Genomic DNA, 22,357 nt, shown 5'->3' with positions numbered 1-22,357 from the left:
CATAACTGTAATTTTGCTGCTGTTAATGAATTGTGATATATGACTAACGTTGGGGTCATGGACTGCAAGTTACGAACCACTGTGACCAAACAAAAACAAAGACCTAATCTGTCAAAGCCCACAGATCTGGTAAAGTCTCTAAAGGTACTAACCTTGCTTTCCGTCCTCTGCAGTTCTGGTTCAGGCTAACTGTTCTTGCTGAGGTATGTTAACCCAGGATATGGTTTTGTGCTTAAAATTTCACCCCAAGAGGGGGCTGGAGATATGGCTCAGTGGTTAAGGGCACTGTCTGCTCTTGCAGAGGTCCTGAGTTCAATTCCCAGCAACCACATGGTGGCTCACAACCATCTATCTATACTGGGATCCAATGCCTTCTTCTGGCATGCAGGTGTAAATTCATATAGAGCACTCATACATAAAATAAACAAATAAATCCTTTAAAAATTCACCCTGAGAAAGGCTCAGGGCTACTCTGGGATCTCAAACACCTGGTGTAGTTGCTGCCCAGCTAATAAAGAATTTCTACTGTCTTAAACCCATATGTAAGTAGTCTTCTCTAATGGATGCCCTGAAACAGAAATACCCATGTCTAGAGATGTCCTTGTAATTAGCGTAGAACCTACTTACTCTTGCTTTGTAAAATGACATGGTACCAAGACAACTCCTAAAACGACTTACTATTATCGCAGCCACAGATCAGTGCATTTCTCAGCCTTCATTAAAGAAGCTTACCCTTGAACAGATGATGGTGAATGCAGGGCACTATCAGAGAAAGCCCAAGCAGAAAATGGGTGCCCAGTACCCCAGGGTCTGTGGTATATTCCCTAGAAAACACACTAGTAGCCAGAAAGGGCTGAAAACGGGTTTGGGCCATCCTATAACCTGGCTCCAGGGAGCCTGGCATTAGTGCTGCCGTTGCAGCCACAACCAGCACTGCCTGTGAGCTGGAAGATGTTCTCACAGTTCTGTGAGTCATATTTGAGCCGCCCACCTCTAGACCAACCACACAAGACCTAGAAGTGTCTTGGTCACTTCACCGCCCCCACCCCCATCCCTTCTCATTTCCTGAATCTTGTAAAGCTGACTGAACTCCACAGAGTAGCCTCATCTTGCTTGGGCAACACTGAAGGAAGGGACGTTCGCCTTCCACTGCTCTCTCCACATCCCTCTTCAGAGGCACCCTTTGGCCAGGAAGCGGATCTCAGGTCCACAGGGCAGCTTAAGCCTAACAGCCCTCCATGGATCTGCCTTACTACCATGGCCAGCTGACCAAGCGAGAGTGTGAAGCCCTGCTCCTCAAGGGAGGCGTGGATGGCAACTTTCTGATAAGAGACAGCGAGTCTGTGCCGGGAGCCCTATGCCTCTGTGTCTCGTGAGTAGCCCCATCTCCGTGCAGTCGAACCCAGATGGCAGCCAGTATAACCCAGGGAGTTGTATCTATCTCATTCTACTTTGTAATGCTAACAAGGCAGGCACAGCGAGGAGAGGACGGAAGGATGTGCCTACCCAGCACTTCTGCCCGCCTTTCCCCTCTGTGCTGTGGATGCCACAGGAGCAGACCCTGAGACAACAGAAGAGGAAGGAAAGCGAGAGGGTAACAAGGAGAATGAGCTGTCAGAACGCCATCTCCTCTACATGTCTCTTTACTTGATAAAAGGCCAGGGGTGCTCTATCATCTTTCAGCCTGAAAGGCTACTTGGCTGCATTCAGTTCCAATGTTTAAAGTGCTAGTATTTCATACTTTGTCAGTGTGTTAACGGGCTTTACCAACCAAGCGGCGTTTTCTTGTTTCTTTTTATTATATTTTTTGGGGTCTCTTGAGGCAAGCAGAAGTCATTGTTATTTTATAGATGAAGAAATAGAGAAACACTGAATCCTTTGCCGTGCCTGTTATGGACACTGAGGAAGCCTTTATTGAGGGTCCTCTTGACAGGGGTAGTGACTGGTGGGGAGAAAGATTGGCTTTAACTTTGAATACACTTTGAACAAATAGGAATTCATGGCAAGCAGAAGGATGGGGGGGAGCAGTGCATGGAAAAGTACGAAGATGAAACTTCAGAGAGAAGGGAAACTCTAGGTAAATTGACCCCTAGCTGAAGAAAGGCCACTGTGATTAGATATCATCTGAAAGATGATGGCAGATGTAGACGTTGATGAGACAGTAAGGCTGCCCAGATAGTATCGGAGCAGGAGTCTTTAATGACGCAGAACCGTGTAAGGAAAGGCATAGGTGGGCCTAGGAGGTTGACTGAAGTCTGGGTGAACCAAGGCTGTAAGACTTTTGCTTCTTAGAGCTTGGGAGAAAGTTGCGAAGGCAAAAGTGATTGTCACTACTGTTGCATGGGGATCTTTGGTTCTTTACGTGGTGCCAGAGAAACTGGTGACAAAGACAACATTAAGTCTATCGTCATTTTTCAAGATAAAGGTGATACCCAGCTGTTTGCTTGGGTGTGCATCCATTGGTAGTTTATGCGTCAGTGTCACGGTCCCCATGCAGTGATGTGAAGAGATGGTAAGATCTTTAAGAGATGGGGCCTAAGATGAAACCACAAGTCCCTGGAACTATTACCCTGGCAGGGGGAATCTTAAGGGATGCTGTATCAGTGCTTCCTAAGAGGGCAGTTCTAACATGAATAAGACTGGCCCTTCCCCCGGCCCCTGCTCTGGTTTACTATCCCTCTACGTGATCTCTCCCTCTGCATGACACCGCCAAGTAGACCCTCATCTGAACTGGGACCATACTGAGCAGATGAGCGGCAAGTGCTGGGGTTTGGAACTTGACACTGATGAGGAGGAAGTATCAAAGCTGGGAGACTAGCATCCTACACAGTGCAGCTCCAGATGGGAGCTGCTTACATGGCAATAGAAAAAAAAATGCAAGGGACATCCTAGAGACAGGACAGATCTTGGCCAAGATCCCACATACATGACCTACAATGAGATTCTCTTTCATCTCAATACTTACTCACAGCTTCCCTGAGGTGCTGTCAGCCCAGCACACATACTCATCAAAAGCAAGGGTCACGTGGACTTGTGTTTAAAAAAAAAAAAAGTCAAATGAGAAAGGTATAAATATTTGCTGAGCACATTCGCAGGCCCCGCCTGCCCATGTCATGGAAGAGCGGATGAGATGTCATGTGTGCTCAGTCATAAGGTGTAGAACAAGTGACCCCAGTGACCTCATCACAGACTTGGGTGATAGTTTGTTATTACCATTATTTAAAGTCTCTCATAGGCCAAGCACTGTGCTGGATCTCTAGCTGATAGATCTAGGGTAGTGAGGGCACGGGCCAGAGCATAGTGTGGAAAGTTACGGCAGTGGACCTTGTGGTGCTCGCAGTTGTTGCAGTGCATGGGGCATTGTAGGAGCTGACAGCAAAGAATGGTTGATCCATTGAAAAGGAGAAAGCCTCACATTGGTGCAGTCTCGGGGGATGGATGGAACCCTCTTTTATTCAGTCAGTAAGTGTACCCTCAAGCTCTTTAGGGTTCAGGCATGGTCCTAACATTGGAGCTGGTAACAAGTACTTGGGGAAATGTCCCTTGCCGAGATCCTTGTAGTAACTAGTGTTGCCCCTATTTTAGGGGGGGGGGGGAGACAACTGCTCTTTTCTGTTATTTATGGTTTTTGAGACAGGGTCTCACAAAGTCCAAGTTGGCCTTGTATTCATTATGTGACTCAGACTGGCCTCAAAATCACAAAATCCTCTGTCTGACCTCCCAAATGTTGTGATTACAAGTGTGTGTCAAGTTGATCCAATGGCTTATTCGAAGACCAGACTGTGTCCATATTCCCACAATGCTTTGACTTTACTAACATCCCCAGGGCGACTGAAATATGTTCAGGGTAGTCACATCAGAACCATGTTATAAAGTGCCCAAGCAGGGAGCCTTGGCTCAGCCCTCATATCCAGAATCTCGCCATCCTGCTTACCGGAGACAAGCCCCCTCTTTACTGCACTAGATGGACTTCTGGGCTGTCGCAGAGCCAAATGAGGAAAGGATGAAAAGTTGGAGATAAAACAGTGGTGGCTCATGCTTGTGAACCTAACAATTTGTATTGCTAACTTGGGCTACAGAGTGAAGCCCTGTCTCAAAACTCCAAAAAGTGGAAGAAAAGGAAAGAAGGAAGGAAGGAAGGAAGGAAGGAAGGAAGGAAAGAAGGAAGGAAGGAAGGAAGGACCATTTAGCCAGGCATGGTAATGTCATCAGCTTCAGCCCTTGAGAGGTAGAGGCAAGAAGACCGGAAGTTCAGAGCAGCGCCATGGAGGTCCGGTGGATCTGTGTCTTGCTTCAACAGTGTTTGGACGGAACAGACCCGAGGACTCCCCCTTTGTTGGCCTCCAGCGGCCTTAGGGTCTCTCCAGCCGCCGCCCTCCCTCGGCTCCTAGGACCAACCAGCACCATCTCTGCGGTTAGCTCCAGATTGCATATCAGCCTGACCTCCCGGGTTCGTCAGAATTACTCCACCGAAGTGGAAGCTGCGTGAACCGCCTGGTCAACTTGCACCTGCGGGCTTCCTACACCTGCCTTTCTCTGGGCTATTTTGATCGGAATGCCATGACGTGGCTCTGGAGAGTGTAGGCCACTTTTTCCGTGAATTGGCCGACCAACCGTGGGGGCGGGGAGGGGGGGAAGGGGGCGCACTCTCTTCCAGGATGTGCATAAGCGGTCTCAAGATGAGTGGGGTAAAACCCAGGAGGCCATGGACGCTGCCTTGGCTCTGGAGAAGAACCTGAACCAGGCCCTCTTGGATCTCCATTCCCCGGGTTCCGCTCACGCAGACCCTCACCTCTGCGATTTCCTGGAGAACCATTTCCTGAATGAGGAGGTGAAGCTCATCAAGGAGATGGGCAACCACCTGACCAACATCCGTGGGGTGACTGGGCCGCAGCCAGCACAGACTGGGCGAGCATCTCTTTGAACCGCTCATTCTCAAGCGCGACTAGGAGGCCTCCCGCCTTCCAAGGGCTCCGCCTCCTCAGCTCTGCACCAGCCAGCCTTAGGACCTCCACCTGAATGAACCTCTCAAGCCACTAGGCAGCTTTGTATCCGCCCTGGAGCCCCTCCCAAGTCTTGGACCAAGTAAAAATAAAGCCTTTTGAAAAAGAAAAAAAAAAAAACCAAACAAACACAAAACAAAACCAGAAGTTCAAGGCTATGTAGTAAGTCTGAAGTTAACCGGAGCTATATAACATCCTGTTTAAACAAACAAACAAACAAACAAACAAAAACAAACAAACAAATGGAGGGAGAAGATGAGGAGGACAGGAAGAGGATCTAATGAAAAGGGAGAGAAAAAGCCTCAGGGACCGTCGTCCACCTAGCAGCTTGACCAGAAAACTCCTGTACACTGGGACAGGAAGCGGCACCCTGGTGTCTCAACACATACAAGCTAGAAAACCTCAACATGTGAAATGTCTGTGTAGTGTGACTTTGTGAAAGTGAGGAAATTGAAACTGGGTCTGTCTTTGCAACCTGTAACATCCAGATAGGATAGATATTAGGAGACCAAACAGATTCATCTGTGGAGAGAATCCATCAAGGGAAGGGTAGACTTTCTGTAGCCACGGGGAAGCTGCAGGTGCTATGGGCAATGAGCGGATTGGAGCAATGCCTTTCTGTCCCCAGAGTCATTTGCAACTCCCAAATTCCAAGAAAGAGTTAAGTCCAGAAAGAAAAGCAATAACTCAAACAATGTATACTGTGCATAAGACATATGCAAACTCCTTTTAGAAAAAACAAAATGCTGGGCGTAGTTCAGTGGTAAAGAGCTTGTTTTGTCTAGCATGCACAAGGTTCTGAGGTCAACCACAGCACCAAAATTACAATTACTAATACTAATATCATTCTCAAAATAAAATTTAAGGCTGGGCATGGTGATTTTTGCCTGTGTTCTTTGTATGAAGGCAGCTGGGGTAGGAGGATTGTCATGAGTTTGAGGCCAGCCTGGGCTACAGAGTAAGTTTCAGATCAGCCTGGAAGATGCGGCCATAGGGCACGTGCATGCAGTAGTGGGGGGGGGGGGCGGGGGGGAAGAGGGTAGAAAGAAGAAAAATAATCATCAAAGATACATGAAAACAAAAGTGTAAATTATTTCCCTCTGCCTCAGAAAGTCATTCATATTTTAATACACACATCAGCAGACCTTTTGCAGTGCACATCTTGCAATTGCATATATAATGAATGGCTCTCTACACATGATAGTTTTAACCTGTTTTTCAATGTATATGGTGTGTGTGTGTGTGTGTGTGTGTGTGTGTGTGTATGGTAGTACGTTGGTTATGTAGCTGGAACTTGCTACTTTGTGAGTTCCCTTCTCTCTTCCACCCTTCTCCACCCCCTTACTTCTTCCCTTTCAGCCCCCTAACACTAGATAAAAGAAAAAAAAAAAGGATAGAGGGGAAAGGGGGCGTGGTTATCGATAGACTGCTCCTGTTGATAAGGGGCAAGTGTGCTCTTCACCATCAGGATATCAAATTTCTTCTTCTCATTACTTTGCACACCACAACTTGACAAATCACAACCAACAGCACTCAGCCACCAATCAGCCACCCGCCTATCAGGGCTGAGGCATTTTTATATATCCTCTGAAACTATCTGCAGCTGGCAAAACCACCTCCCTGCCAGGGCATCAGGCAAATAATAGTCAGCTACGTCAAAGTAGTCCCATATCCCTACACCTGGGATTATAGCGAAACTGTATTCCTATAACATTTCTCATTTTTAAAGAAACCAAATTACAAACTTCTTACTACAGAATGGTGCGTACGCACATACACATGCATATGTATGTATGAAGGCCAGAAGTCAATGTCAGACATCTTCCTAAATTGCTTTCAACCTTATATTTTGAGAAAGTATCCTTCATTGATCCCAGAGTTTACTAATTTAGCCAGACTAGCTTGCCAGCCATCCTCAATGATCTTCCTGACCCCTCTTCCTCAATGCTAGGAATACAGGCACACAATGCCATGCTCAGTTTTCATATGGGTGCTGGGGATTTGAACTCAGTTCTTCATGCTTTCAAAGAAGCATTTTGCTGACAGAGCCACCTCCCCAGCCCAACAAAGCTGCCACTATCGTTCCTTCATGACTGAGTAGCATATGGCTGATTGTAATTATTATAATTTATATATAGTCAAACACCCTTTGTTTTCATTTTATTTTGCATTTTATTTGATGGTTCACACATAGTTTGGATCAATTTTGTACCTACATCTTTTAAAACTTGCTTCTCTTAAAAATCTAGATATTTGAATTTTGTCATGCACATTGACAAGTTAACACAACACCAGCTCTCACTGACATGCCTCTAAGGAAGATCAGGAAAAAGATGGGATGTCAACAGACTCAAAGCATTGCTTATTACCTTGGATCCTCCAGGGTTTCCAGGCACGTCATGGGAAAAAAATGTAGTTCACAATTGCTTGACACCCTGGGGTCCAATAGGTTCCATTTCCTTCCACTGATGTTTCAAAGTTTGGTTAAAATAAAACTAAAAACACGTAATACAAACACGATTTTCCATAATGCTGGCCATGGCTTGGGACACAATATTCATGAAGGAACTGTTCCTGAATCAACTGAGATCTACGTACAGCGCTCCATGCTTGAGCACCAAATGACCATTCCCAAGGCTAGCTCATGATGCAGTTCAAATTAAGTGAAGCTAAGAGGGTTTAACCTTTTCAGTGTTTTTTTTTTTTTAATCTTTGATTAATTCTTTGTACTAAAGTTTCTTTCCTCCGTGATGTTTATTGTGCTGCTAAGCCCATTCTAGTATATTCTTTTCAGACTCAGCAGCCGTTCACTTAAGCTTCATCTCACTCCTTTTTGTATCACCGTCAGCCACACTTTAAATTTTCATATTTTCTCCAGATTCTTAATCAACTGCAAAACCAATTGTGTTATCATCCTTGTCTGCTGCCTCTATTATCTGTTCCATTCCCAGGTCTATTTCTATTGATTAGCTTTTCATTATTGGTTTACCCTTTCTCATTGATTTTTATTTTGTCTTTACTTGTGCCTGCCAAATTTTGACTAGGCGTTAAACATAGTGAATTTTACCTTTCCGGGTGTCAAGTTTTTAGTGTTCCCGTGAATATTCTTGAACCGTGACGGTTGCTTTAATTGTCAACATGCACAACGTAGAATCACGTCGGAAGAAAGCCTTAGGGAAGCAGTCTCTAGGTCAAGTTGATCTCTGTGGTTTTCTGTGGGAAATTATCTTGATTCTGTTCACTGGAGTGGGAAGGCTCACCCACTGTGGGCGGCACCATTCCCCACACATAGTCTTGAGCTATTTAAGAAGAGGAAGATACTAAAGTAAGTTATAAGCATGTGTGCGCTAAGTTTTCACTCCTTCCCTCTTGACTACGGATGCAGTACCAACTGTCTGATGCCCATTTCCCATAATGATGGACTACCAGCTGGAACTGTGAGCTAAAAATAAACCCTTTCTCCTTTCCCCTGTATTACCACTCCACACACAGGTATGTAAAGCTTCTCAACAGCTGGCAGTCTACGCAGTAGCTAAAAATGGACACAAAGGCAAGTCCTCAGTGCACATTGAAGCCACTGATGTGCCTCTTCCTCCCGGCCCGCACTCCCTTCCTTTCTTGACTTTCCCTTCCTCCATCCCTTCTTCCATCCTTCCATAGTGTTTGTCTTAAACTTCGCATTTGAATAAAGTCATTTTCCCCCATGATTAATAGGAGGATGTTAGGTTTATGGAGTTTGACATGTTTTAGAGGATATGTTTCTATTTGTGTGGGAGGGAGGGGGTATAGGCGCGCATGTGGAGGCCTGTGGTTAAGGTAGGAAATCATGAGTTGCTCTTCTTTCACTTTATTCACTGAGGCAGACTCAGACCTTGAGCTGATGGATAAAGCTAGTCTTACTGAATGGCCCCTTGGGACCCAGGATTAGGCAGAGACCACACTCAGACACCGATTTCCAACACAAAGATTTTAAGAGAGAGCGGGGAGAGCAGAATCTGAATGGGCCAAAACAGCAGCAAGTGTCTCTGCAGGAATGGTTTTTAAGGAGAAGATCGGGAAGTCCATGCTAGGGTAAATTGCTAAGTCCTGATTGTTGGTCAGTGTGGCCAAATAAGGAATGTTGATAAACTGGGCCTTGGTAGTCATCCTCAGGGACGAGGAAGTGCCAAGTAAGGTAGTCTAGTGGCTTAGCACTAGGAAGAGGAGGGGAAGGGCAGCCTGCCAGTACCATTCTTGGTTTTCTTAGAGACCTTCAGTTGCCAGCCAGCTTGTTCTGAGGTTCCCCTTTTCCACCTATGTCTTCTGAGGATGGAGTTACCAGAAGTCAGCCACACCCACTGGGAATTTCATGGATTTCTGGGGAATCCAAACTCCAGTCCTTGTACTTGGCATTGCACGTGCTTCAACCACTGAGCCATCTTCCTAGCCCCGATCTTGTGGCTATTTTAACAGCTCAATTTATTCCTATTAGAAATAATTAGGTATTTTATTACTTTATGCTTTTGCTTGGGTTTTATACTTATGAATTTTTAATATTTTATTTTATCTTGAAGATGTATTTATTTTAGTGTTCGAGTTTTTGTCTGTATGTGTATATGTGTACCTCGAGGGTGCCTGGTACCCACAGAGAACAGAAGAGAGGATGAAATCCCCTGAACCTGAGGACAGATGGTTGTGAGCCATGCGGGTGCTGAACTGAACCTGGGTCCTCTGCAGGAGCAGCAACTGTTCTCAACTGTTGAGCCATCTCTCCAGCCCCCTCTTAAATATTTAAAATGAATTAAATGTTCGGGCTCACCAACCTTTACTTTTTAATAAGTGATAAAATGTTGGCATTATCCACTTTGTTTCACTATTGCTATCCCACAAGATACACATTTTCTAATTTTACTAAACGTTATCAAATTGCTCTCAAAGACATTACACCCCATGGTGTATTAAACTTTCTCTAGGGCTTCATCACAACAAATATTTTGCATTGGTAAATTCTTCCAGCTCTGCCAGACTAGTGTGAGATGAGAATTTGGGGTTGCTTAATGTGCATTCCTCTGGTCGGTAGTGCAATGAAGCATCTTTCCTAGGCGTACTGACCGATGTCTCCTTTGTCTTAATATTCTCATTACTTAGTAGCGCTGTAATTGACTTCTCCCACTCTCTGGACATTTTCATTTCATTAATAGAACAGTTTGACAGACAGAAACTGTAACTAAACACACAAGCACATTGCTCTGCTTTATAGCTTGCAGCTTTTACAGTTGAAAATAAAAGGCTCCTTTACCTCAAGGACTTTAGGCTGTTCGTTTATAGTTATTTCTCCAAAGTTTAATGCTTTGTTGTTTTTTTTCCCCCATAATAGAGTCTTTGGAGTATAGAGGAGAGATCCAAGTTTATGAGTTCCTACATGAAAATGATGCCACATGTGATCTCTTCCCCCCCCCCATTAATAGTCTGTGCTATTAATACTCTTCTTGTTGAAACTAGCTCCTCACCAGCTTTGTAAGAAGCCCCATGATCTGTCGAAACAGGACACCCCCACCCCACGCCGCCCCCAAACACTCCAGTCTTCTGCTTCTCTAAAACTGGCCGGTCTATTCTAAGCCTAGATTCTCTGTGTGCAGAGGAAGGACATGATCTGACTCACAGTTTATAAAGGGACCATGCAGACTCTGGAGGAGAGAATGGTGATGTCAGAGAGAGTGAGCAAAGAACGGCCTGAGCTGTGTCCTTAAATAGGTAAAAGGGAAAATAAGAGGAACACGATTTGGAGAGCAATACACAGAGTCTGTCTACAGGGAAAATGACAGAGTGTTTGAGGGGAGGCTTTGATGGGTGCAAGGGTGGCAGCGATAGGCGTGGCAGCGATAGGTGTGGAAGCGATAGGCGTGGCGGTGATAGGCGTGGCAGCGATAGGTGTGGCAGCGATAGGCATGGCAGTGTATCTGAGAAGGAGTACTGAGGAGCATGTGGGCTGGGAGTGTCTGATTGTTTCCATCTTCTCAGTCCCCATTTCTTGTGATGACTTCACTGAGAAGATGCAAGCAATCGGGAGAGATTAAGACTCTCTCTCTCTCTCTCTCTCTCTCTCTCTCTCTCTCTTTCTCTCTCTCCCTCCCTCCCTCCCTCCCTCCCTCCTTCCCTCTTTCCCCTAAACAATTAATAGCACTGGCCAACTTAAGTACCTGACAGTTATGTGGTGCACAAACATACTTGCAAACTCCCATACACATTTAAAAAATAAAAAAGCAAATAACGGATTTAAGGAGAAAAGACAAGGTAGAAAATCAGAGGAGCACAGGAAAATAATTGATTCCCTGGAGCTATTAAGAGTTTGAGTGATACTAGACGTTATAATAATGATTGATATGCCACGCAACAGATTTAGGATAAAGGAGGTTTACTGTGGAAAGGGGATGGGGAGGAGAGAGAGGAGGGCACCCATGACAGAGAGAGAAGGAGAAGAGAGGCAGAGAAAGGGAGTGAAACCGAGAGAGAGTGCAAGAGGCTGGGGTGGCAGGGGTGGGGTGGGGAGGGTGAGGGGAGCTGTCCTTTTTATTCCACACACCTAGTGTGCACCTGGCAGCAGCAGCAGCAGCACGTGATGACATCAGTGGTTGATAGGTCCCTTGAAAGGCAGGCTAGTGGGACCACCTGTATACTAACACCAGGTGGTAGTGGCATTTGCCTTTAATCCCAGCATTTAGGAGGCAGAGGCAGGCAGATCTCTGAGTTCAAGCCGAGCCTGGTCTACAGATTCAGTTCCAGGACAGCCAGCGCTCTGATCATAGTAGCATAGGTCTTTAACCTCAGAAGGCCAGCCTGCTCTATACCATGAGTTCCAAGTTAATGGGATTACACACTGAGACCCTGTCTTGAGGGGTGGGGAAGCAAGAGGGAGATTGAGAACAAAGGGAGACAGTCTTACCTTAAAACAAAACCAATCTACAGGACTGTGTTTTCCTCCCAGCTGTACACAGATGTAGGCAGCTGAGCTTAATGAAGGTTCTAGTTTATTGACTGAGTAAATAAAGCAGAAGCTGGTAAAAAATAATCGAAGGGTGGATGTTCCTTGGTTTACAATAAAATTGTCACAATAACTCCATGTAAATTGAAAATACTATCTAAATCACACATAATACACCAGACGTACCAAACAACGTAGCTTCACAACACAGGGCACCTCAGAAAACTGGCTTTGGCTCATGGGTCACTGTGGCTCAGTACCATGTGGAATGGATATAATATATTGATTAAAAGTTCAAGATCTGAATTGTAATTTTTATTGAAAAAAGGGTCAATTTTCATACACAAAAACTAAAGAAATCATAAAGTTGTAGCATGTAAATCAAACCATTGTATTAGGCTATACTGCTTCCTTATACATTTATATAAATCATATACATATGTAGCACCTGAGTATTAAAGGAAGTGCTGACGGTCATGGGTAAGTAATCTAAGCAAGATAAATGTATTAGCTTGTTTCCTACTGCTTTGATAAACATCTTGACTGTTAGGATTAAGTGGCAAAGGTGCCTTGGTGGGTCTGGGCTAAGGTGTGCCACTAAGAGATCACACCATACAACAGATTTAATGCGAGAGGTTTATTAGATGGGGGTGGGGTGGTTAGGCAGTGTCAGAGTGGGGGACATAAAGGAGAGGCAGACAGACAGACAGGCAGACAGATGGAGACTAGAAGACAGGGAGACCGAGAGAGGGCCATGATATGGAGAGGAGCCTTTTAAAGGGCGCACACACATCTCATGGGAAAATATACGACTGGTACCCACAGCGGAAATGCGCTGAACTTGGCAGCGGCAGATGAAGATGTAAAATGCTGGTGCTGAGCCACTGATGGCAGGCAGGGAGGATGCCGGGTTTATAGTAACAACCACAAGCAAGTTCAGGAGAGAGTAGTTTATTTGGTTTACGTGTCCAGATCTCGGTCCATCATAGAGTAAAATTAGGGCAGGAGGCCAAGCAGGAACCATGAAGGAAGCTGCTTACTGACTTGCTTGTTAGGCTCATGTTCAGCTACACACACACCCCTGGTCCCCTTTTCAGCCATCATATCTGGTGTATTTATTATACACATATATGTAAAACAATGCATTCACGTGGGATGTAGAAACACAATGGTCATTATTAGAAATGAGCAGGCAAAGGCAATTTGTGACTAGGAGAAATCTGCTTCTGACTATCAAGATTCAGAGTATTTCATGCCGTCTTGATAATGATGCATGCATGACTTTTAAATACCCCACCTCTTCCCCCTAGGGAATCACAATGAAATGATCTTCTCCTACCGTGGTAAACACTAAAAAAGAAGTTATTTGGTAATGCTATTTTAAGCACCGAGACAAAACCATTTCTGTTGTAATAAAAGAATATGCCCTTGGAATTTTAAAGGAAATACAAAATATAAAAAATTCTGTATGCATATATATATATGTATGTATGTACGTACGTATGTATATTAGCACAAGCCAGAGAAGTGCTATAGAGTCTGAAACTCCTGGGAAAAGACCACAGATGCAATCCGGATTATAATTAGTTAAATTCATGAAAACTGTTAGCACGACAACAACCTCTGAGCAAAACTTGAGAGTGCCATGAGAAGAGGTGAGGGAACGATTCTTAAAGGGGAAACCACAAGAAGATCATGAGTATCTGCGTAGTCAGCTTGCAAAAGCCAAAAAAGCAGTTAGTCATATCACAACAGGTAGATAGTCATGGCTGCACATTTTTGGGAGGGGGGCGGGCACTGGGTATCTTCCAAGGTCTGGCATGAGAGAGAGACAGAAGGCTAGTCACTGCCAGGATGGATGCCAATCATAAATGGAGTTTCTTTTATTATCACAAAAGGAATAATGGTATTTCTCCTTTGTGTTCTTAAGCCAACTTTTGCTACCTTTTTTATATTTAATAGGCCCACCTGCCCAGGGATGACGCAGCTCATAGTATATTATGCCTTCCCACATCAATCATTTATCAAGAAAAGGCCACACAGACTTTGCTACAGAGCACTGTGATAAAAAGCATTTTCTCAGTTGAGGACCCCTCTTTCCAGATGACCCTAGTTTCTGTCGAGCTGACAGAAAATAACCAGAACAACCAGTGAAGGATTTGAAGGCATGTAGGTGAAAACAGTGAAGGGGGTGGGGCCTGATGGACTGGAAAGTTCATGGGTCAAAGCCTAGTGAAACCAGCTAGGCAGAGGAAGAGAAGAGGAACGATAGAAGAGTCATGTGGGTTGTGTGGGGTTCTGATTGCAAAATAATCGTATTTCCTGACAAAGGCCAAGTTGTAAGCAAGGACCTTAATTCCTTCCCCCCATTCGCTTTCCTAGACTTCACACCCCCACCATCTCTAAGAGACCCCGCATTTCAAAAATCTTTCTTTCTTTCAAATTCAGAGGAGAGGATGTGGGAATGGGCAGTTTCTTCTTGGGATTTAAGACTGAAACTCACATTGTGTCTAAAATATAGCGACAGCCATCACAGAGATTTGGATATATAAGAACATTATGATTCACAGAGCCATTTTTTCCCCCACAGGTTTAAAAAGTATGTCTACACCTACCGAATTTTCAGAGAGACACATGGCTATTACAAGATACAGGTAAGCGTACACAGGGACTGCCACAGCAACAGTGTGGGAATTAGGGAAAGCCTGGGGTGACCTCTTGACCACGTGGAGGCTTGCAAAAACAGGGGTGCTGCCACCAAGTTAGATAAGCAGTGAGATTTTTCTGCCTCTCAGAGCAACAGGCCAGTGATCGAGTTGTGTTCATATTTTAATAATCCTGGCAGTTCCTCCAGACCGTAGAGGCAGCCAGTCTCATTTCCTGTAAAGGCGAAACATGTGGACCTGAACTCCATTTAAAACTGTTGTATATCCACTTGCTTGTAAACTGCGTGGTGTCTTTGTTTTTAATAGCTCAGTAGTATTCCACTGTATAAATGTACCATAGTTTCTCTACCTATTCTTTAGTTGAGGGACATCTGGATGGTTTCCAGAGTCTGGCTGTTAGGACTAACGCTGCTATGAACATAGTTGAGCAAGTGTTCTCATGGTAGGATGGAGCATCTTTTGGCTGTATGCCCAGAAGTGGTATAGCTGGGTCTTGAGGTAGAACTATTCCCAATTTTCTGAGAAACCATCAGGTTGATTTCCAAAGTGGTTGTACAAGTTTGCACTTCAACCAGCAATGGGGCTGTCTCCGACTCTGTTGCCTGCCTTTGGATTCCTTTCCCATAGCTGGGCTGCCTTGTCTAGCCTCCGTAGGAGAAGCTACCCTTAGTCTTGCTGTGACTTGAGGTACCCCTTAGGGGAGTGTTCCCTTTTCTGAGAGGGGGAGTAGTGGGGAAAGGGGTGTGAGGGCAGGACTGGGAGGGGAGGAGGGAGGGAGCTGAGATTAGGCTGTAAAGTGATTAAATAAATAAAAAATTTAAAAAAGAAGACAAAGATAAAATAGCAATCTAACTGGCTGGCAATCTAGATGGCTGAAAAGTAAATGAAAGATTCAAGTGGGGGAAAAAAATCGTACTTCAAGTTTGATAGAATAAAAATCTAGAACAATTTTTTTTTAATGTACCGAGAAACGTGGTACATGCCTTTAATCTGAGGCAGTCAATTCTCTGAATTTGAGGTCACTGTCTCAAAAACAACAACAAAACAAAACAAAACAAAACAAAACAAAACGAAAACAAAAAATCCCAGCAAACAAACAAACAAAACAGCATCTATTTTTTTTTCTTCCACTGCAGAGGACATCCTTGAGGCAATTAGTAAAACTTGGATTCATTTCAAACTTCAAGCAAGATTAGTAACTGCTACCTCACAAAAGTTGGTTTTTCTCATTTGAATCATTATAATATTTTGGTGCAGCATCTTTGCCTTTTGGACTACTGAAGTACTTAGAATTAATGAAAGAAATATCAGGCCTTCAACTTAACTCCCCAATGTTTTTGAGTATTTGGGGGGGGGGTTATAGTATATAGTTACATCTTATACAATATAATGAGGTTGCTTTATTGCCTTGGCCTTGCCTCCCTCCAGACCCCACCCCCTTTTTTTGAGACAGGATTTCTCTGTGTAGCTCTGGTTGTCCTAGACTCCCTTTGTAGACCAGGCTGGCCTTGAACTCACAGAGATCTACCTGCCTTTGCCTCCTAAGTGCTGGGATTACAGGCATGCCCCGCTCAGACCCCCACATATACTTCTCTTTTTGCTCTCTTTCAATTCATGGCCTCTTTTGCTTCTTTGAAGTGGGAAGATGCACTTCTTTTTTGTTTTGTTTTGCTCTTGAGACAGAGTTGGTTTGTGTAGCTTTGGCTGTCCTGGAACTTGCTCTGTAGACAGGCCTGTGGTTTTAACTCAGTTGCAGCTGACAGCCAACTCTCAGAATAAACTGGAACTTGGTCTTCTATCTGCACCCCATGGAGAGGCCGCATGCATCTTCTACGTCAATTACATAGCGTGCATTTTCTATCAGGAGTCCCATAACTCAGCAAAGGCCAGCAGCGTAGCAGAGTCTGATGTAAGTATTGGGGGCTGTTAGCAGTTGATCTACAATAGTAAGCACCGCAGAGAAATTGCCAAGGATGGGGCTCACTTAATACAGTGAGTGAGTGAATTGAGGATTTTTTAAATAGATGCCCCCTTTATACAGAGTAACTTTCCTCTTCAAAATGAGGAACCTCTGTGAGAGCACTCAGCCTGAGATGCTGGCCACTTTCTTTCCACTTGTCTACTTTTAGACGCACCCTAAAAACCACTGTTGCAAGAAGGCTTGCATTCTACCCACAGTTGCACAACCGAGAGCAACCACTCTTTTGTCTTTGCAGACCGAAGATGGTATTCCAACACAGATCTTTCCAAACCTAGAGGAATTAATCTCCAGATATGAAAAACCAGGTCAAGGAATCATAGTCCACCTTTCAAACCCCATAATGAGAAAGAACTTCTGCCCAAGAAGGCAAAGACCAACGTTACAGCCAAATGTTTATGGTAAGAGCCCTGACATGGGGTCAGAAGGGACTCGCTAACCCCGTGTCCCTGTGGCCTACCCTGCCGAGTCAATGGAAATTGATGATTTGTTCTCTAAAGAGCTGCATCCCACTAAGCTGTAATCCCTACTGTGCTGAGAACTAGCATCTTCTAGCCCAGCCACAGGCCAGGACAAAACTGTTTGTCCTAAGACAGTCAGGAATGAGAAGGGGAAGGTGCCAGGCAAAAAGCTGACTGTGCATTCATTCTGTCACCAAGTTTGGGAATAAATGCACACGTGGAAAGGTTGTCACCGAGAAACTCATGTCAAACCACCTACCAAAGTTTGTTCTGTTACATGTTGCTCCGTTTTTGCTACGCATTCATTTATAAAATGATCAGGGACAAATATAGCCCTAAAGCTCTGAAGTCATCGAGAAGGATGAGGGATGGCCAGTACACGTGAAGCAAGTCCATTCACAGAACTCTCAGACCATAGTAGGAGCTTACGTGTACCATTGTCGGCTACCCATTGCAGGGCATCATCTAGCCATTGCAGGGCATCATCTAGCCATTGCAGGGCATCATCTAGCCATTGCCGTGAATTTTGAATTAAACACAGGCACCCAGAGACACTTCTGGTCCCATCCAGTTTCTCATGATGAAATGTATGGTTTCACTCTTCACGAGAGGGGATTTCAGTTGGCTGTAGGCAGCCACAGTGATGTCAGTAGATCTGCTAACTAGGGAGAAAGATGAGAGGGCATGAGTTCTCAGGGAACCTGCAAGCATCCATGTCTGTGCTATTCTGTCTAAGGAAAGTTGCTCTTTAGGCTGCCATGGTAAGCTTTTCATTTCCCTAAAAAGATTAAGCATGGAATTTTAAAGATTAAGATAAGACCTGGGCCCTATTTACTGTGTCTATGCCCATTCACCACCATTCAGGGGACTGTGTGGCCTTTACAATCTGATGATTTTTCTGTACGTCCAACCACAGATATGGCCCCACCACCCTTTTTCCAACAAAATTTACAAAAGTAGGAAGTATTTATAAAAAGTTTGAGAAATAGCCCAATTGGTAAAGTGTTTGTCTTGCAAGTGTAAAGACCTGAATTTGACCCTTAGAAATGATGGTTTTGAAAAATCTGAACATGGTGGCACATGCTTATAATACCAATGTTGAGGCAGAGGCAGGTAGAACCCTGCAGCTCCCTGCCTGCAATATCAGGTGAGCTGCAGGGCAGAGGGAGACCCTGGTTCAAGAAATAAGGTAGACGAAACCTGAAGAACAATATATGAAGTTAACCTCTGACCTCCGCACACACAGGCACCCATGTATACACACATCTGCACACACTTGCCTACACACTTATACACAGAAGCATTGAGGGAAAGAAAACCTAAATGTGTCAAAGCCAGATGCCTGTGGAAATCAAGATGGGTTGCTGCGGGGTGGTTGTGCTGACAAGAATCTTGTCTACGCTGTAATAAAATGCTGTCAAACCCCCTTGAAGACAAATCCAAATCCCTAGAGAGATCTTCCCCCAAGAACTGGACATGGATCTGACCACATCACTTTTTCAAACATGGTCAGACCTGGCAGAGTGACCTAGCAACCAAAGGGAAAATGAGCCTTCCCATTGGCTGAACATGTCCTTCCCTTCCTCTTCCCTCCTTGGAACAAGCTCTGGGCAGTGCTATTCTGAGGGAGGCACAGGATTTCCACTGACGAAGGCACACACTGAGTACTAGAAACTAAGGCTCCACTTGTCCAAGGAACACCTATCTGGCCAGGAAAGCTCCTAATGACACGGTAGCCTTGGAAGATGTGGCATCAGCACTGATTTGTCCCTGCTTTTCTTGCCCTCAAGTGGAGCTGGCTGCTGGGACTTCTGGGTGTAGAATCTCACGGTTGTCTTTCACTTTCCCCCCACAGAGAACACCAACAGCGACTATGTGGATGTCTTGCCTTGAATACTAGGATGTTTGGACAAAACAAGCTGAAGGAGAGATGGGGGAGCTTTCAGCTGCCACACCACATCTGCAAGCGTCAGTCTAAGACACCAATTTCTGGTGGGCCACTGAGACCCTCCTGCTCTGGGTACCAAGGTCTTCTGTCCCGCAGCCTCAGAGGAGTCATTTCCTACATGCCTGCCGTTGGTCAGACTTCACAAAAGGCTTCACAGCCGCTACTTACCTCTCATTCCTCTATCTTGGAATTAAGCAGCCAGAACCCAGGCTCCAGACTGGTTAGAGGCTCCACCCTTGCATCATGGTTGACACCATCCAACAGGACAATGGGAAGGGCAGCTTCATACAGAGGAGAGAGTACTCCGTAGTGTCCCGTGGCTCTGTGACTTTGGACAAATCACTCCAGCCTCTTCTCAGCTCCTTCATCTATTGAATGAGTGGTGGAGTGGTTGATACACACTACCTGGACCCCCTGTTGAGCCTGATTGTCTCAGGTGGAGTTGGAGTATGAGCAGTGGGACCAGGGTCTAAGGATACTGAGGAATTGACATGTCCTCCACCTGTGAGGTCTTGGTCCTGATGGAAGCTGTAACCCGTCCAGGTTCCCTTTCCTTTCAGTTTTGGCTAGTCCCCTCTCTTCTTTCTAAGGTTGACCTTTTTCCAGACATTCTTCTGGCCACAATTTTTCCCCAACTTGATATATGCAGCAATCACTTTGCCAGCTTTGTTTTCTAATGAATGTGATTGAAATATTTATTTTTATTAATTTTTGGTTAGCATACAAAGAAATGGGTTACATTCCAAGATTTTTATACCTATAGATTTTTTGTTGTTGTTGATGATGGCTCTTTTTTGTTGTTGTTTTTAGTTTTTTGAGACAGAATCTCAATCTAGCTCAAACTGGTCTCAAACAGGGCAATCTTCCTGCCTCAGCCTCCTACAGGTGCAAGTGACCACATGTGCCCAATACTTTCTTCTCCCTTGACCTTCCTTTGTGCTGCCCCATCCTTCCCACCTTGCTGGGACCCTCCTATCCCCAAAGAGGCCCTCTTCTGCTTGTATCCCATTGCCTTTCCTTTTCTTCTACTTTAGACCTCTTCCTTCCATCTCATAGTTTGCTTCCTAAACTCTTAAGTCCTCCATATGTTTGTATGTATTTACACATGCAAATTTAAATCTAGATTTTTGCATATGAGAAAAATCGTGGCTTGTCCTTCTGAATCTGAGAAATCCCACTTAATGTAATGATCTTCATGTTTGTCCATTTTTGTTTGTGAATGCTGTAAGTCCACTGTCCTAAGTCCATTGCAGATGTGTACCAGTGTGTGAAAGATGTTTTTGTGTGGGTGGTTCTATTTCTGCCTATGATCTAGGTGCCATCAGGGCATGGCTGTGCCCTGCTCATGGAAACAAATGATGGACAGAGATTTACACTCCCTGAACACAGGAACCATGGACTGAAAGCATTTTTTTCCTGAAGGGTTAGTTGAGTTGACTTTAAAGTCTCTCAAATGTTTCTGCTAGTTAAAAATGTTAATCTGAAGGCTGTACATGTAGCTCAATGGTAGAGAACTTGCTTAGCATGTGCAATCATGAGCATATATATATATAAAATCAACAAACAAAGAAAGAGAGTTAATGATGGTATGGGCAGAAGCCAACTGCAGCAGTATACATCTAAAACTCTAAAGGATTAAGAGTTTGAAGTTAGCACCTGAGGAAGCAGAAGGAGGCAGATCTCTGTGAGTTCACGGCCAGCCTGGTCTACAAAGTGAGTCCAGGACAGCCAAAGCTACACAGAGAACTGTGGGAAAGATTAAGCTTTGTCACAGGTGGAAGCAGTCTTAGCAGGCTTTACCCTTGGGGCAAGCCATGAATACCTTGTGACAGACTGTTTGGAGCCTTCCTGGGCTTGGAATTCAGGAAGCCGACCTGGGAACCCCACCGTGGCTATTGTTTTCCTAATTGACCCTCGAAGGGAGAAGGAGACCGCCCTTTGCTTGTGACTGGGAAGGTGGGGCAAAGAAAAACAACAGGTGAAGGCGAGCAGGGCGTACGGAGAGAGGAAGGGACCAGACCAGCTCGCGGGACAGAGACACCTAAGGACCCGTCCTGCGGAACAGATTCCAAAAGGTTTACTATTCTGTCCCTTTAACCTTTTTTCCTTCTTGTATATGATAGTTGGGTTGTATAATAAAGTTTAATTGTTAATAAACAGAGCCAACAGAGAACCCTTGTCTTGAAGAAAAAAAAAAGGGTTTGCGGTTAGCCTAGGCTGCACAGTGGTGATTGAAAATGAGGACATGACTGATCCAAGGTAATGATTAAGGAGAAAGTTTTATTGTAGATATGACGGAGAGAACAGCCAGAATCATATGGAAGGTTCCAAGCTGAACCAAGTCAGTAGACTGAATTGGGCCATGGGGGTGGAGCTGGTGTTGGACTCTCACGCCCAACTCAGGAAGGGGGGTCGCCGTGAGAGACCACTCGAGGCACAACACACTGATGCAAAAGCAAAGGTTTATTGTTATTGCTGATGCGTCAGGGTCCCTCAGCCCTCGGGAGGTGAAGGACCCCGAGTAGCTGTTACAGACTAGTTTTTAAGGGCAAAAACCACAAAGCACGTGGGGTTCCTTATCAAGCTTAAACCATATGGACATTGGCAGTGGGAGACTTCTTGTGGGGACTTGGGTGTGGGTCCCTAGGGCGGTTACTAGAAACCATATGGGACTTCTGATATAGGGAGCTCGCATGTAGCTATTCTGGGAACTAGGGTGGAACTCTGAAGCTAGTAGTAACGAGAACTGGGAGAAGCCGCTGGGCAGGGCAAGCAAGCGTCTTACATTTTATAATTTTACAATTTCTCATTGGTATGAAGAGAGGAAGAGAAAAGAGAAGCAGCAAAGAGAGCACATGGGAACCAAGTAACCGAGAGGCCACAAGAGGAAGCAGGAATCAAGGGAGCCTGTAGTCAGATGGCTGAGTTTATACAGGAAGGAGAAGCTGGAGACAGGAAACCAGCCCTGGGCCAGAGAGGTTTAGAGAAGGGAGCAGGATGAGAAATGCTGAGAGGAACCACAGCTACCGAGTGAGACGTTCCCCACATTCACCAGGACCTGACACAGCAATATCCCTTCTCAAGAATAACAGTTAGCCAACCTAGTACCTGCTGAGCACACATGTTCCATGCTTTTTATTTTCAAACTGTAAGCGGTCTATGTTGAAGAGAGGAACTCGAGAGGAATCAGATAAACTGATGTTGTCACATATTCCCCCCAGATGTGAACAACTGTGAGCCTGAGTCCTACAAATTCCTTCACTACTACTCAGTAGAGAGGCAGCAACATGAATGGAGCCATGGTCAGAAAGCTGAGTGGAGAAACCCTGCAGGCATCCTC

At 44.9% G+C, this 22,357-nt stretch overlaps 1 protein-coding gene and 1 pseudogene across 3 annotated transcripts; both read left to right on the top strand.

The window, feature by feature from the left end:
* Nucleotides 1–1,103: 1,103 nt before the first annotated feature.
* SH2D1B (SH2 domain containing 1B) lies at nt 1,104–21,390 on the top strand. 2 transcript variants are annotated; one of them, XR_014777605.1, is made up of 5 exons: nt 1,104–1,372; nt 14,555–14,618; nt 16,847–17,009; nt 18,925–20,765; nt 21,189–21,390. XR_014777605.1 is itself a non-coding variant. In XM_084774270.1 (4 exons), the coding sequence occupies exons 1-4, from the start codon at nt 1,239–1,241 to the stop codon at nt 18,960–18,962; spliced, it is 399 nt and encodes a 132-aa protein (XP_084630396.1). In that variant the 5' UTR covers nt 1,104–1,238; the 3' UTR covers nt 18,963–21,006. The 2 variants fall into 2 exon arrangements, 1 of the variants encoding a protein (XP_084630396.1); XM_084774270.1 differs by lacking the exon at nt 21,189–21,390 and having other exon boundaries at nt 18,925–21,006.
* LOC311596743 (ferritin light chain 1-like) lies at nt 4,265–5,578 on the top strand (annotated as a pseudogene). Its single transcript has one exon. The product of its transcript is annotated as a ferritin light chain 1-like (transcript).
* Nucleotides 21,391–22,357: the final 967 nt, after the last annotated feature.

The sequence above is a fragment of the Acomys minous genome, assembly GCF_964271855.1.
Source record: "Acomys minous genome assembly, chromosome: 1".
NCBI classification, from domain to species: Eukaryota; Metazoa; Chordata; class Mammalia; order Rodentia; family Muridae; genus Acomys; species Acomys minous.
The sequence above is the reverse complement of the archived record's forward strand: the minus strand, read 5'-3'. Positions and strand labels throughout refer to the sequence as shown.